Raw genomic sequence first — 13,464 nt, forward strand, 5'->3', positions numbered from 1 at the left:
ATGACAACCAAACTTTGTTGATGGGAAGGGAAAGGGGGTTTGAAAAGAGGGGGTGAAAATGGGGGAAAAAAAGGAGGAATCAGGATGTATCATATACAGACACAAATTTCCTATAATGAGTGTGGTTATTATGGGTACCTACACTGTACCAATAAACTTAACTTAGAAAAAGGTAAGGCGTCTCTGAAACATGTAGCACTGAGGATTTTTTCCCCCCCCTCTTTGGGGCAGAGTCTTGTCGTGCAGTTCAGGCTGGTCTTGAACTCACTTTGTAGCCCAGACTGCACTTAATTCCTTGCATTTCAGTCTCTATTTCTAACCGAAGTGTAGTTGAAAGCTAGTTAATCCAGTTAGGCAGTACAAATAAGATGGAATGTGCCAAGTGTGATTAATTTATTATTAAGCCAAAATGTACACAGTGAGAGCTGTAAGTTCTCAAATAAGTAATGCAATTTAAACTAGCTAAGTATCAAAAAAAGCATCAGTTTTTATATCAATTCCTTATGCTCAAGCAGCTTGTCCAAATCAGTGTGAATACTCTGTAGAAGGAAAAATGGAAAAATCAAATACTGTGAATTTGCAAAATTTTTTCACGGTAAAATATGCGCTGCATAAAATTTACCACTGTAAACTCTGTGTGTGTGTGTGTATGTGTGTGACACACATGCCAAGCAAGTACTCCGTCACGAGCACACCCCCAAATTTTTTATTTTGTGGCAGAGTCTCACTAAGTTTCCCAGGCTACCCTCAAACTTGAGATCCTCCTGCCTCAGCCTCCTGAGTATCTGGGCTTACCAGAATGTGCCACTGTGCCAGCTGCCATAGCCAGTGTGAAGTGTGTGATTCAGTGGTGTTAAATACATTCACACTGTTACACAGCTGTCACAAGCCTCCGTCTCCAGAACTCTTCCATCACTACAAATGGAAGCTCTGTCTTCATTAAACAACAACTCTGGCTCCCTGATCCTCTAGTCCGACCCAGCCAACCATTCATGTTCTGTCTCTCTGAACTTAACTTAGTAGGTGCTTTGCATGTGCAGAATTGTGCCATGGCTGTCCTTTTGTGACCAGCTTATTTCAGCATCTTTAGGGCTCATCCATTATTGCACTCTCAGAATTCCCTTTTTAAGTCTGAGTAATGTTCCATTTCCTGTATCCACCTATCGGGGACAGGGCCTTGCCCCCAGCTCCTAAAATGAGTTAAGGCAAAGGCTTACATGAAAAGAGACAAGGAGTATGATTTCTGGGGAATCCAGGAAGGTCAGAACTCTGGGGCTCATGCCAGGGACCCTTCTCGATTACTGTTTTTATTGGGCTTTCACAGATTTGGGGGTGCAGGAGGAGGAGGGCACATGGGAGGCAAATCCTATGAAAATGATCAGAGCCTTGAGAAACAGAGGCAGTAAATCTTGCCAGGTAAGAGCACTGTCTGCTCTCTAAGGCTGGCAGCTTTGTTGCTCTGGAACGGGGCGTCAGCAGACTGTGTCCTCACTGCCCCGCTGTGGTGTCATCTTGGCTTCAGAGCACTGTGATTAGGAGCTTTTCCCACAGGGCCAGGGGTCCCTTTGTGGTCAGCAGTTTGACCCTGACATCGCCTGGTCTCTGACACGCGCCGTGTTTTGTTTATCCGTGGACACTTCCTTCCACCTTTCGGCTGTTGTGAATCATGCTGCCATGAGCTTGGATGTACACGAGTCTGTCCGCATCCTTTCTTTTGGGGCGTATTCCTGGAAGCAGAGTTGCCAGATCCGCCAGGCATGGTGCTGTACACATGCAGCCCCAGCACTTGGGAGGCTGAGGCAGGAGGGCGGCTGCAAATTCAAGGCCAGCTGGAACTGCATAGCAAGACCCTGTCTCAGAGAATGGGGTGGGGGAGAAAGAGACGTGAGCAGTCGTCAGGCTTCCTGGGCAGGGCGTAGCTAACCTGCGGAGCCCGTTACCACAGTGTGCCCTGCCGTGCACAGCTCTCGATTGGAAGGAGCCTCCACGTTCCACCCAGGTCTTCCCTCCTGCCCATCCTGCAGTGCCCTGGCCGTGCCATGCCCGGCATGCGCTTGCACAGGACACGCACTCTGCCCGCACTTGGTCCTGCTCCTAGAAAGCGAGTCCTCCCACACTGAGCCAGTCTCTGCCTCCTTGTACCCAGAGTCCAAGGGAGCAAATTCTGCTTCTCAGCATTTTTGTGGCCGCTTGGAATGAGCCAGATCAGAATAACCTGATGTCCTGCAGTGGACCGGCCAGGCACGGAAATGCTTAGCAACGACCTGAACCTTGGTACACATCGGCCCAGTGTGCCGGAGTGAGCCCCAGCCTGGGGCCCAGACAGGAGGCTGCGAGGGTGATTGCCTGGCCAGAACCTGCTGGTGCCTGGCTCCCAGGGCTGACTGACTGCTAAACTGGAGCCTGCTAGAAAGAGGTTGTTTTGTGTTTTGATTTTGTTACTGGGAACTGAACACAGGCCTTCACACTGAGCTGTATCTCCAGCCCTTTTTAAACATTTTTAGTTCTGAGATAGAGTCTTACTAAGTCACCAGACGCTTGACGTTGCAACCCTCCTGCCTCAGCCTCCTAGTGTTCACTGTTCCCAAGGAGGTTTTTAAACAGCCGGGCAAGACAAAGCCTCAAGTGAGACAAGAGAACTGTCTTCCCCTGCTAGTGACCGTGTTCATGCATCTAAAGCTGGACAAAGCACTCTGCAAAGAGTAGTTCCAACAACCATTTATTATTCAACAGATGCTTGCTGGGAATCTGCTCTGTGCCAGGTGAAGTTGTAGACCTGGGGCTTATCGCTGGAAATAAACAAAGCAACTCTACCTGTGCTTATGTTGTGTTGAAGCAGAGTAAGAGAAGCTACCATCTTGAAATGGTGACGTTTGATCAAAGAGTTGCATGACATGAGAGAGGAAAGAGACCTTTAAGGCAGAGGGAATATAGTGCCTGTGCAAAGGTCCTGAGGCAGGAACTGTGAGGCATGGCAATATTGGGACAACACAAAAGCCTGTGCCACAAGGACAGAGTGCGATGCTGTGATGTGAGAGCATTTAACCTGCTCTCTCCTGTCCCAGATGCTGCAATGCCTGTGAGCTTGAGCCCTCCTGCACTGAGAGCTCACACTGTGGACTGTATCCCATGTTTCAGGTGGAGGCGTCTGTAACTCTGTCTAGTGTTCCCTGGTTATTTCCTTCTGCAAGTCTCTGGACACCTCCTACACTGTTCTTTTTCTGTGTTTTTTGTGCTGTTTTCCATGGCAACTAGTTTTATAATTATGAATTTGTGCTTTTATTAATACTTTTACTGATTACAAAAGTAATGGGCTTACTGTAGAAAACTGGTTTGCATAGAAATGAAATTATATAAAGTAAAATCATCTATGATCACCTAGAGATAACTATTGTTTTTTTTTTTTTTGTCTTTTTCCTTTTTATCGGTACCGGGAATCGAACTCACGACTGCCTGCTTGCAAGGCAGGCGCTTATGCCGCTGAGCTAAACCTCCAGCCCGAGATAACTATTGTTACCAGTAATTTGGTACATTTCCTTCCAAATTTATTTATTTTTTAAAAGATGCTGGGGATTGAACCCATCGGGACTGTACCAGTGTGCTCTCACCCAGCTCTTTTTATTTGTTGAATTTTGAGACCGGACCTTGCTAAGTTGCCCAAACTGGCTTCACACTCACAGCAACTGTCCTGCCTCAGCCTCTTGAGTGCTGGGATTATAGACAGGTGCCGTCCTGCCTGGCTTAGACCGTGACACCATGTCTGGTTAGACTGTGAGTTTCTGTTCTCGCTAAACCAGTGCCTGCCCCATGACCGGTGTTCAGAAAAGATTTATTGAATAAATAGAAGCATTACTGAATGCACACTGAGGTTAGCACTTTTTCTTATGTTACACACTCAGAAGAAATAGGGAAGATCTGAGTTGGATAAGAGAAATAATAAAAGGTGAAACTAATACAGCATATTAGTAAAACCATATTTTTTATTATTTTTTTAAGACTGAGTCTTGCTGTGTAGTTTAGGCTGGCCTTGAACTCACCTTGAACTCTCTGTGTGTCCCAGGATGGCCTTGAACCCACAGCAATGCTTCTGCCTCTGCTTCCCAAGTGCTGGGGTTACAGACATGGGTCACCATCCACTAGACTAAATGGTTGTTTTTTGAGAAAATCATTAAAACTGACAAACCTCTGGCCAACATGGCCAGTATAAAAATAGAGAGGACACAAATTACCGATGTTAGGAATGAAAAGGTGAGTCTCTCTGTAGATCCTACAAACACTGAAATAAAGAACAAACGGGTGCCAATAACTTCAACAATTTAGATGAAATGGACAAATTCCTTGAAAGATACAAACTACTGACGTTCACTAAAGAGGAAATGGATTTTCTGAGTAGGCTTCCATCTATAGGAAGACACTGAATTCGTGCTTGAAACCTTTCAAAGGAAATTCCAGATCTATTTGTGTTAATTGGTGAAATCTACCAAGCATTTGAAGAATAACTAACACCAATCTGGGTACCTTCTTCCTGAAAATTAAAGATAAGAGAACGTATTTTGATTCATTCCATGAGGCCAGCTTGCTGATATTTAAACTAGTATAAAATGTAAGGAAAAAAACTACACCCATATATCCCTCCCTCATTACCTGGGCATGGTGGCACATGGCTATAATCCCAGCACTTGAGAGGCTGAGGCAGGAGAATCGCTGTGAGTCTAAGGCCAGCCTTGGCCACAAAGTGAGTTCAAGCCCAGGCTGACCTACATAGTGAGGCCCTGCCTCAAAAAACCAAACCAAACCAAGCCAAAATAAAAAAATGTAAATAAATATCCCTCAGAGATATATATTGAAGTTGCTTAAATATTCTTAGCAATCAAACCCAATAATATGCAAAAAGAATAATATATCATGTCCAGGTTGGATTTATCCCAGAAATTCAAAATTGGTTTAACATTCAAAACTCTAAAGCCAGGTGTGGTGGCACAGGCCTACAATCCCAGCACTCAGGAGGCTGAGACAGGTGGACCATTGCAAATTTGGGACTGGCCTGGCCACAAAGTGAGTTCAAGACTGGCCCAAATTACATAGCGAGATCCTTTATCAAAAACAAAAAACAAATAACAAACCCTGTATCAAAAAGACAAAACAAAAAACCCTCTAACACATCTGTAATCCCAGTAGTTACAGGCCTGAGGTAGGAGGATCACTGCAAATTTGAGGCCAGCCTGAGCTACATAAAGCTCAAAGCTAGTCTGAACTATATAGTGAGATCCTGTCTCCAAAAAAATTAATTAATTAAAACTCAATCAATATAATTTACCATATTAACCCACTAAAAGGTAGGAACCATATGACCCAGCTTCCTAGATAGAGAGAAAAAAAACTGAACAACATCTGACATTCATTTGTCGTTTACTTAAAAGAAAAACAACCCTTCCACAAACTAGGAAGTAATGTAACTACCTCAATCTGATAAAATACATCAATTAAAAAATCAGTTAACTTTGTTCTTAATGATGAGAAATCAAATTATTTATGAGATCAGGAAGAAAAGTCTGCTCTCACTATTTCTGTTTAACATTGTGCTAGAGGTTCTCACCAGTGCAAGAAGGAAGAGAGAAATATAAGAAACAGTGCATACAATGCAAAGAATAATTTAAATCCATCTTTACCCTCAAATAACATTATCACTATAAAATATAAAGGAATCTACAAAAAACTACTAAAACTATTAAATGAATTTAACAAGGTTGTTGAATATAATATAAAAATAATTATATACTTTCAATGGGCAATTAAAATTTGAAATTAACACCTTTCCAATTGCAAAAATATGAATTGCCTCTGGACAAATTTGACACAATTTGTGTGAAAGGCTGGTACACTGAAAACTACAAAATGTTTCTAAGGGAAATTGTAGAAGACTGAATTAAATAGATTTACCATACTCATGGCTCAGAAGATTGGTATTTTTCTAAAAGATAGATACTAAGGAACCCAGAGATGGTCATAAATGGGAGCTGACGGGAAGAGGTGGAGAGGGGAGGGGAAGAGCGGGGTGAGCCTTGTACCTGCGCCGGCTCCCATGGTGCACTGCGGTCAGTGTGCGCTGCAAACGCGTGCTATTAAAAATACAGACTTGAAAGAAACAGCAAAGGCGATGTTTGCAACATCAGTCCTTTATAAATTAATCTATAGATTCAAAGCAATCTCTATAGTAATCTTAGCAGCCTTTTTTTGTAGAACTTGAAAAACTGATTCTAAAATATACACGGATGTACAAAGGAATAGGGTAGTTAAATAAACTGAAAAGATGAACAGACTTGGAGAATTTAAATTCCCTAATTTTGAGACTAATTATAAACCGCCAGTGAGGGACAGTGAAGTTTTGTCAACAGAGGTGCAAACATGATTCCACAGGGAAGGGTTACTGTCTTTAACAAGCAATAATCATTACCTTGACTTGTCTCATGGGAGTGTATGTATGTCAAAACTCATACGATTATTCATCTAAAACATATGCAGTTTGTTCTTTACAAATTATCCCTTAAAAAAAAAGAAACCTACAAACAAGCGGATGCAGATTGGTGCAGTGAAGGAACTGTTCACTTAATTTTAACCACTTTTTTTTTTTTTTTTTTTGGTCTTTTTTGAGACAGGGTCTTGCTATGCAGTTCAGGCTGGCCTTGAGCTCACTTTGTAGCCCAGCCTGGTCTCAAACTCGCAGTGATCCTCCTGCCTCAGCCTCCCCAGTGCTGGGTTATAGGCTTGCTCTGTCACACCTAGCCTCTTCTATGATTTTTATGTTTGCAACTTTTTGTAGCTTTCAGAGAATTTCCAAATAAAAAGTCAGTTAAGTACCTTTATGTGTGAGGTTAGTATTGAAGTTATATACTTAAAAATAGTCTCTGTCTTTTAAAGATATGTATGAAATACTTATGAAAAAATGATATCATGTCTGAGATTCGCGCTGGGGTTTTTATGGGGGTTGGAGTGTAGAATAAGAACAGCCTAGAGTCAGAAGCCAAGTAATGAATACATGGATATTGCTCTGTTCTGCCCTGTTAATTTTTCCATTTGTGTAAATTTTCCATGACTTTAAATTGGAAAAAATTGGCATTTTTCATTGTTTTTTGTTGAAGAATAGTGTATGGCCTCTTAATTGATTTGTTTCCTTTGATACAGACTAGGAAAACGTGTTTATACCAAATTCTTCATTATGGAAATTATATATGAAATTCAGATAGTTCTCAAAACAGTAATAATCCTCTTCAAAACAAAGAAGTCTTTTAATTCATCAGCGAAGCCAGGCATGGAGGCACATGCCTGTAATCCCAGCACTTGGGAGGCTGAGGCAAGAGGATCACTGCACGTTTGAGGCCAGCCTGGGCTACAGAGTTCCAGGCCAGCCTCAACTGCACCTTGTCTCAAAAAAGAAACAAAATTCCTTCGTTGACTACTTTTTTCCAGTGACTTTAAACAATACATTTAGGTTCCAATTCAGCAAAAGCCTCTGTTGAGACCTTTCAGTGAAACAGTCTCTTTCCATATTTAAAAATGCTTATACAAGTAACATTCCTTTATCAAATTCCATGCACCCCTTTCTTTCTGAAATTTTGGTTTGAATTAGAAGATCCCCAGACATTACATTCTCTGATGACTCTTGAAATGGAAATCCTGTTTATGTGATAAGGAAGAGGTTTCAAACTTGGGATATTTGTTTTTCCTTCCTAGGCCTTCTATTTCCCAGGATGCTCTCACGTCGTATTTGGCTCAATGTTAGAGGAGCTTGAATGACATAGAATTTGATCTGAGGAAAGATTTAAGTGTTTTAATTGCATTATTTCTGGAGCTAATCTCTCTCCCCCACCCATAACCCAGCAATTCTAACTTGAGTGGCTCTCACATGAACCAAAATCAGCAAAGCGTGTTCACACATTGATCGGCTACTTAGACATCATGTCGTGTGTCAAGAAGATTCTCATCTGGGCATCTTTATCTCTAGACCTGGGAGCAGCTCTATTGGGAGATCACTTCCTAGCATAGGTCTTTGAGGCATGGGTTTCATCCAATAGGAAAGATGTTTTTATGTGCTACTTGCATGACTTTGCTTGCTATTTTTCTGATGGTTCTTTTTGCAGAGATAGACTTCTGCGCCTCGCCTACCCACGGGTGTCAGCATGAATGTGTCAACACAGACACATCCTATGCTTGCCGCTGCCTGAAAGGCTTTATGCTGAATCCAGACAAGAAAACCTGCAGACGTAAGTCAACCTGGGCGTTGGTGGTGTTAGCCACCATGTTCCTCTAGTTTTATTCCCTTGCACATCGTAAGCAGTGTATAGCTGTACTCGGTGTTTGTGTTTACTAATATTACTCTGCCCTTTATTCTGTCTGTTGGTTCATTAAATCCTAGTGGGATGTTTTAAAGAGATTGGAAAGACTGGGTCTGACAGTGGGGTTTGTTTAGCCAACTCAGGGTCCAAGCTGAAGTTCTGCTTATTTGAAATGAGGATGTACTCTTGGGCTTTCTTACCCACTTGAGATAGGAAAGGCCAGGCCCAGAAATGGGACCTCAAAAGAACTGGGTTCTTCCAGCTCCACAAGATAAGGCGCTTGGTGGCTGCTGAGAGGGGTCAGCTACAGCTCTGTCCTCTTCGATAGGAAGAAAGAAGAAAAATTAGACTCAGAGGCATCATGGCAACACTCAAGGAGGAGAGGACATCGAGGATGGGAGGATGTAAAGAGTGGCTCAACTAAGTGCCTGTCACTGGCCTGGCAAGGACATGAGCAGCAGCCTGGAGCACAGACCCTAAGTGGGATGCCTTTAAACCAGACTTCTTGGGGGACACCAGACTGGAAGGCCACGCGGGCAGAGGAGGTCGCCCCCCACCCCACCAGATCAATGGCTGCGCATGCGTAGTGCACACGGGTGCAGTACACGTTTGCAGAACCGAAGAGTTAGGGAGTCGTTCTGAGATGTATTATCCTGGAGAAACTGCAACTATTATTTGACTCCCTCAGTCGTATTAGAAAGATGAGCTTTTCAGAGCATGCAAACTGAGCCTTTTCTTCAGAAAGCGTCCCCACCATCAGGCTATGCTGATGCATGCTGAATTGTTGTGATCTTCTGACCACGTCAGTCGGAGAACTCTTTAGAGCTTCCAGGGTGCGTTTCCCACCATGCGGCTTCCCAGACTTCTTTCTGGAGATGCAAACAGCTGCGCTCCTCCAGGCCGGACCTCCTTTTGCAAGGCTGCACTGTCTGCCTGTTGTGCAGAGCTTCGTGGGTCCTGCGTGTAACTGACTCCAGACGAGGCACGTTCTGCCCGCAGCACCGTGAACTCGCGTCCTCGTCCTGCTGAGGGCCAGAGCTTGGATGGTGGCAGATGGTTGCCGAGCCCAAGTTTTGAAACCGAGCCTCTCTTATAAAAGATAATCCTCACTGCCCTGCGTGGGTACAAACCCTGGAGACCGGCCAGCACTAAATGGGAACATTACTGGAGAGCATTTGAAATGTGAAAACAATTAGAACATTTTCCATCAGATCACACATGCCTCCAGTATGGCAGGGCCAACTCTTCTGGCCTGGCCAGGCCCCTCTGTGCTGTTTACACCTTTTTCTAGTGTGTGAATCCAGAGCGCTTGTGTGGGGGATGATTTTCTCGTACATTTATTAGGGTCACAAGCTTCCGGTGTGCCTGAGGGTCATGGGGTGGGGTGGGCTAAGCTAGGCAGTGGCCGTGGGTGGGGACTTTTCTTGTGGCTGTGAATCTCTTACCAGTCATCTGAGTCCCTTGGCCCCTGCCGCTCCGCCACACCCTGCCTGCAGAAGCACCCGGAGAAGAGCCGCCAAGGAGGGAGGCTGAGGACGAGATTGGCCCACAGTGAGGCCTGCGTGCGGGCTATGGCCCCGGCCAGGGCACCGTGCTCACTGGCGTAGTCTCTGTGGCGATAGCTCTATTTCCTCCTTAGCCAGGTGCCCTACTTTTTCATCCAGGAAAAATAGAATTTGCTCCTAAAGGCCAATGTCCTCATCAGCCCTTCTCCTGCAGTCCCACCTCCTTAGTATATTTTCCGTTGTCTTTGTTGAGGGCCCAGCCCTGGATGCCTGAGGTCACCTCTGGGAGCCGCCCCTGACTTAGGCTTGCACTTGGTCCTCGTGGCAGAGCAGAGCTGGCCCAGAAGTGAGTGCTTGCTGTCTCCCAGGAGGGTTACGTGGCAGGGGAAACAGAGAGTGGCTTCCAGTCTGAGTTTAGTACTAGGGACCTGAAGTCTCTCGAGGGACCTGAGCATGGTCCACATTGAGCTGAGGCTCCGCCTTGTATGTTTAACAGGAGGCTGATGGATGTGGGTATTTTCAAAGGTAGTAAGAAACGTATCAAGGGATTCTATGTCATCCAGTTAAACCGGGAGGGGGAGGGAGTGGAGGGCAGGGTTTTGAAGAGAAACTCTTGGCCAGGATTCAGTCTTCCTCATCTGGACAGTTTTTCCTTCTGGAGACACTGCTGTCATTGACAGAAGACATCAGTTACAGATGCATTGCTGCACAGCCTGAATCTAGGGCTGCCGGGCTGTCTGGGTGGAGCCCCAGACTGAACCAGATGTGGGCGCAAGCCAGGGGGCGGCTCCAGCACTCCTGATGGTGGCACCTACCACGGTGGGGCTTCCTGTAGCTGGAGGTAACACCCCCTGAAGAGCCAGCCGGAGTCCCGAGGTTGGACTGGGCCAGGAGATGTACAGTCCAGTCTGGGCAGGATCTCTCACATTGGCTGTGTCGCCTGAGCCAGCTACTTCCTACTACTCTGGATCCGGCTTTCTTAAGGGATGGGACTTCCTGCCTCAATTTATTTTTTTAATCTGTTCAGTTTCCCTGAAACCTACTCATGGAGCCATTCTGCTGGCATTCTGAGTCCCTGCTGGACGTCAGGGTGTGCAGTCTTACCTTCTCAGCCAGGTCTCTTGGGAGCTGGCATTGTAAAGCCAGTCTAATCAGTCATGTAACTCAAAGGTTCTTGATATCTGGGGACTTCTCAGACCCATGTGTACCACCTTAGAGTTGATAGGGCTCACGTAAGCAGATATGGGGTGCTGCTGTGTCAGCTAGGGCTCACTGGTAGAATAGGCTTTACAAGGTAAATCACCTGCAGAGTCAGGGGAGGAAGAACGTGAAAGGGCCTTCTGCAGGTGGGGATCCAGAGGGTCCAGCGGAAAGTCGAAGCCTGGAGATCACTGCAGAGTGATCATGTGAGTCTGTATGAGTCTGTATCAGGAGGCCGAGGGTCTGCCCTGGAACGCTAGAGCCTGCCCTGGGAGACTGGAGACAGATGGCCAAGGGCGATGTTGAGGACTGGAGCTCCTCTGAAGGAGCAGAAGGCGAGGCTTCCTTCTTTCCCTTTTTATGCCATCCAGGCCACTCTCCCATTGGTTGGTGCCACCTGCACCGAGGATGGGCCTTCTATCTTCAGTAAGTCAATCACTGGACACTCGAACTGTGCTAACCCGGTCTGCCAGGCATTTGTCTTCAAGTTGACTCCACAGTTAGCTATCCCAGGTGCCGAGGAGGTACTCAGTGGATGCTTACTGAATAAACAAACCAGTGAAGGAATACATAAATAACACATACAAGGCTCCTGTGCAGGCAGCCAAGAGCTACTTTTGATACTTTTTAAAAGGATGATACTTTTAAAAAAACTTTTATTCTCTGGTAGCAGTAGGGATTAAACCCAGAACCTTGTGCCTTCTAGACAAGCTCTCTACCACAGAGCCAGGTCGCCAGCACAAAATAAAATGGTGTTGAGGAGATAGATGGGTTTAAGCTGATTCAAATGTATACATGTATCAAACATGACACACCTCATTAATATGTACAATTTTTGCTTTTTATATATCAGTTGTAATAGATTTTAAGCAATCCAGAAGAAAAAAATAAGAACCATTTAGAGAAAGGTCTTTTTTAAATTTTTTTTGCACTGGGGGTAGAACTCACAACCTCACACTTGCCAGGCAGGCGCTTGTGCTGCTGAGCTGGATCTCCAGCAAAGGGTCATTTTTGAATTGCTGTTTTCCAGATAGTGAGTGATAACCTCTTAACAGGCTAAATGTTTCTCAGCGGAATTATTTTATATGTATTTCTCTATTTAAAAGAATCTCTCTTTAAATATTATTCATTTACACTGACAAAAATTATCCATGTTGCTTTGAAGTCTGTATGTGTAACACATTCTTAAAGACAGTGCTGGGCTGGAGATTTAGTTCAGTGGCACAAGTGTTTGCCTGGCAAGTGCGAGGTCACGGGTTCGATCCCCAGTACTGAAAAAAAAAGACAATGCTGACCTTCTGTTGTGGCAAAATGACATAAAATCCGCCATCTTAACCGTTTTCAAGAGTGCAACTCGGCGGCCCTGGGTCCATTCTCCTTACTGAGCAACCGTCCCGGCTGCATCTCAGAACATTTCACTGCACCCGCTGGAGCTCTCTCTTTGTTGAACACTGTCCTCATCTGCACCCCTCCTCATCTCCTCTCTGACTCTGAGAACTGGATTATTCTAGTGTGACTGCACCCCTACAACATTTATCCTTTTGTCCCTGTCTGTCTCAACACAGCGTCTTCATGGTTCAACCATGTGAAGCACATGTCAGCCATGTGTCTGCTGTGTCCACAGAAAAAGAGCAATGCAGTACAGTCAAACCAGTCCAGCCCACACAGGTTTTTTACTGGCTGAGTAATACTCTGCTGTGTCTGCACCATGTTTGGTGATCCGTTTATCCACCAGCGACCCTGTGGTCATTCCCACCCTACAGCTGTGTGGATAGTGCCAGCGTGATCTCAGATTTAGAAACCCGGGAGTGGGATTCTGGATGCTGCAGTTAATTTGATCTTTCACAGTGCAGAACCACCATGGTTCGGAGTTTACTGAACACAGTTTCCTCTCTCCCTGGTGGGGTAGCTGGGGACCTGGACCCCATGCAGCTCCAGAAAGCCAGTCAGTCATGTGCCCACAAGCTTGCAGGAGTTTTTCTGACTTGATGACGAGGTGCTCGGGCACGGACAGCATAGACGTGATTAACAGCGACTACAGTGACGGTGACTGCAGCATGGCAGAGTGTGAAGGGCTGACCTCTCAGAGGAGGCCACGCTATGGGGGAGCAAGGCAGTGAATCGAGGGCAATATTTAAAACCAGGAAGTTTTGTTACTTATTTCCCTTCATTCCACTGTGTGTGTTTATAGGGGGCCCAAGACGATTCCTCTTCGCACACTGTGAATGATCCCCACAGCCCCTGCCCCATGTGACCCGGACTGTGAGCCCCTCCTGCCCTGTTTGTCTGTGGCCAGGGTTTGAGTGAGAGCTCTGTTTCCCTCCATCAAGGCTCTTTGCTGGGTTCCTGGCACTCGGTGATGTCCCAGAAGGGTGAGGGTGTTAAGGGGTCCTAACCTCTCCTTGCGCCAAAGGAATGGATTCCAG

The 13,464-nt window shown here is 45.4% G+C and overlaps 1 protein-coding gene across 5 annotated transcripts in view; it reads left to right on the top strand.

Moving 5' to 3' along the window:
• Window positions 1–13,464, top strand: part of Matn2 (matrilin 2) — a 118,062-nt gene that overhangs the window by 76,121 nt on the left and 28,477 nt on the right. For 4 of the 5 annotated variants that reach the window (XM_063257606.1, XM_063257603.1, XM_063257604.1 and 1 more), the window contains exon 7: window positions 8,139–8,261. The exons of the other annotated variant lie outside the window; for it this stretch is intronic. In XM_063257606.1, the coding sequence (XP_063113676.1) occupies window positions 8,139–8,261 (123 nt within the window). The remainder of the gene's footprint in view (window positions 1–8,138; window positions 8,262–13,464) is intronic. 5 annotated transcript variants of the gene reach the window in all.

The sequence above is a fragment of the Cavia porcellus genome, unplaced genomic scaffold (assembly GCF_034190915.1).
Source record: "Cavia porcellus strain 051 isolate PalLab524CR breed Dunkin Hartley unplaced genomic scaffold, mCavPor4.1 scaffold_10, whole genome shotgun sequence".
NCBI classification, from domain to species: domain Eukaryota; kingdom Metazoa; phylum Chordata; class Mammalia; order Rodentia; family Caviidae; genus Cavia; species Cavia porcellus.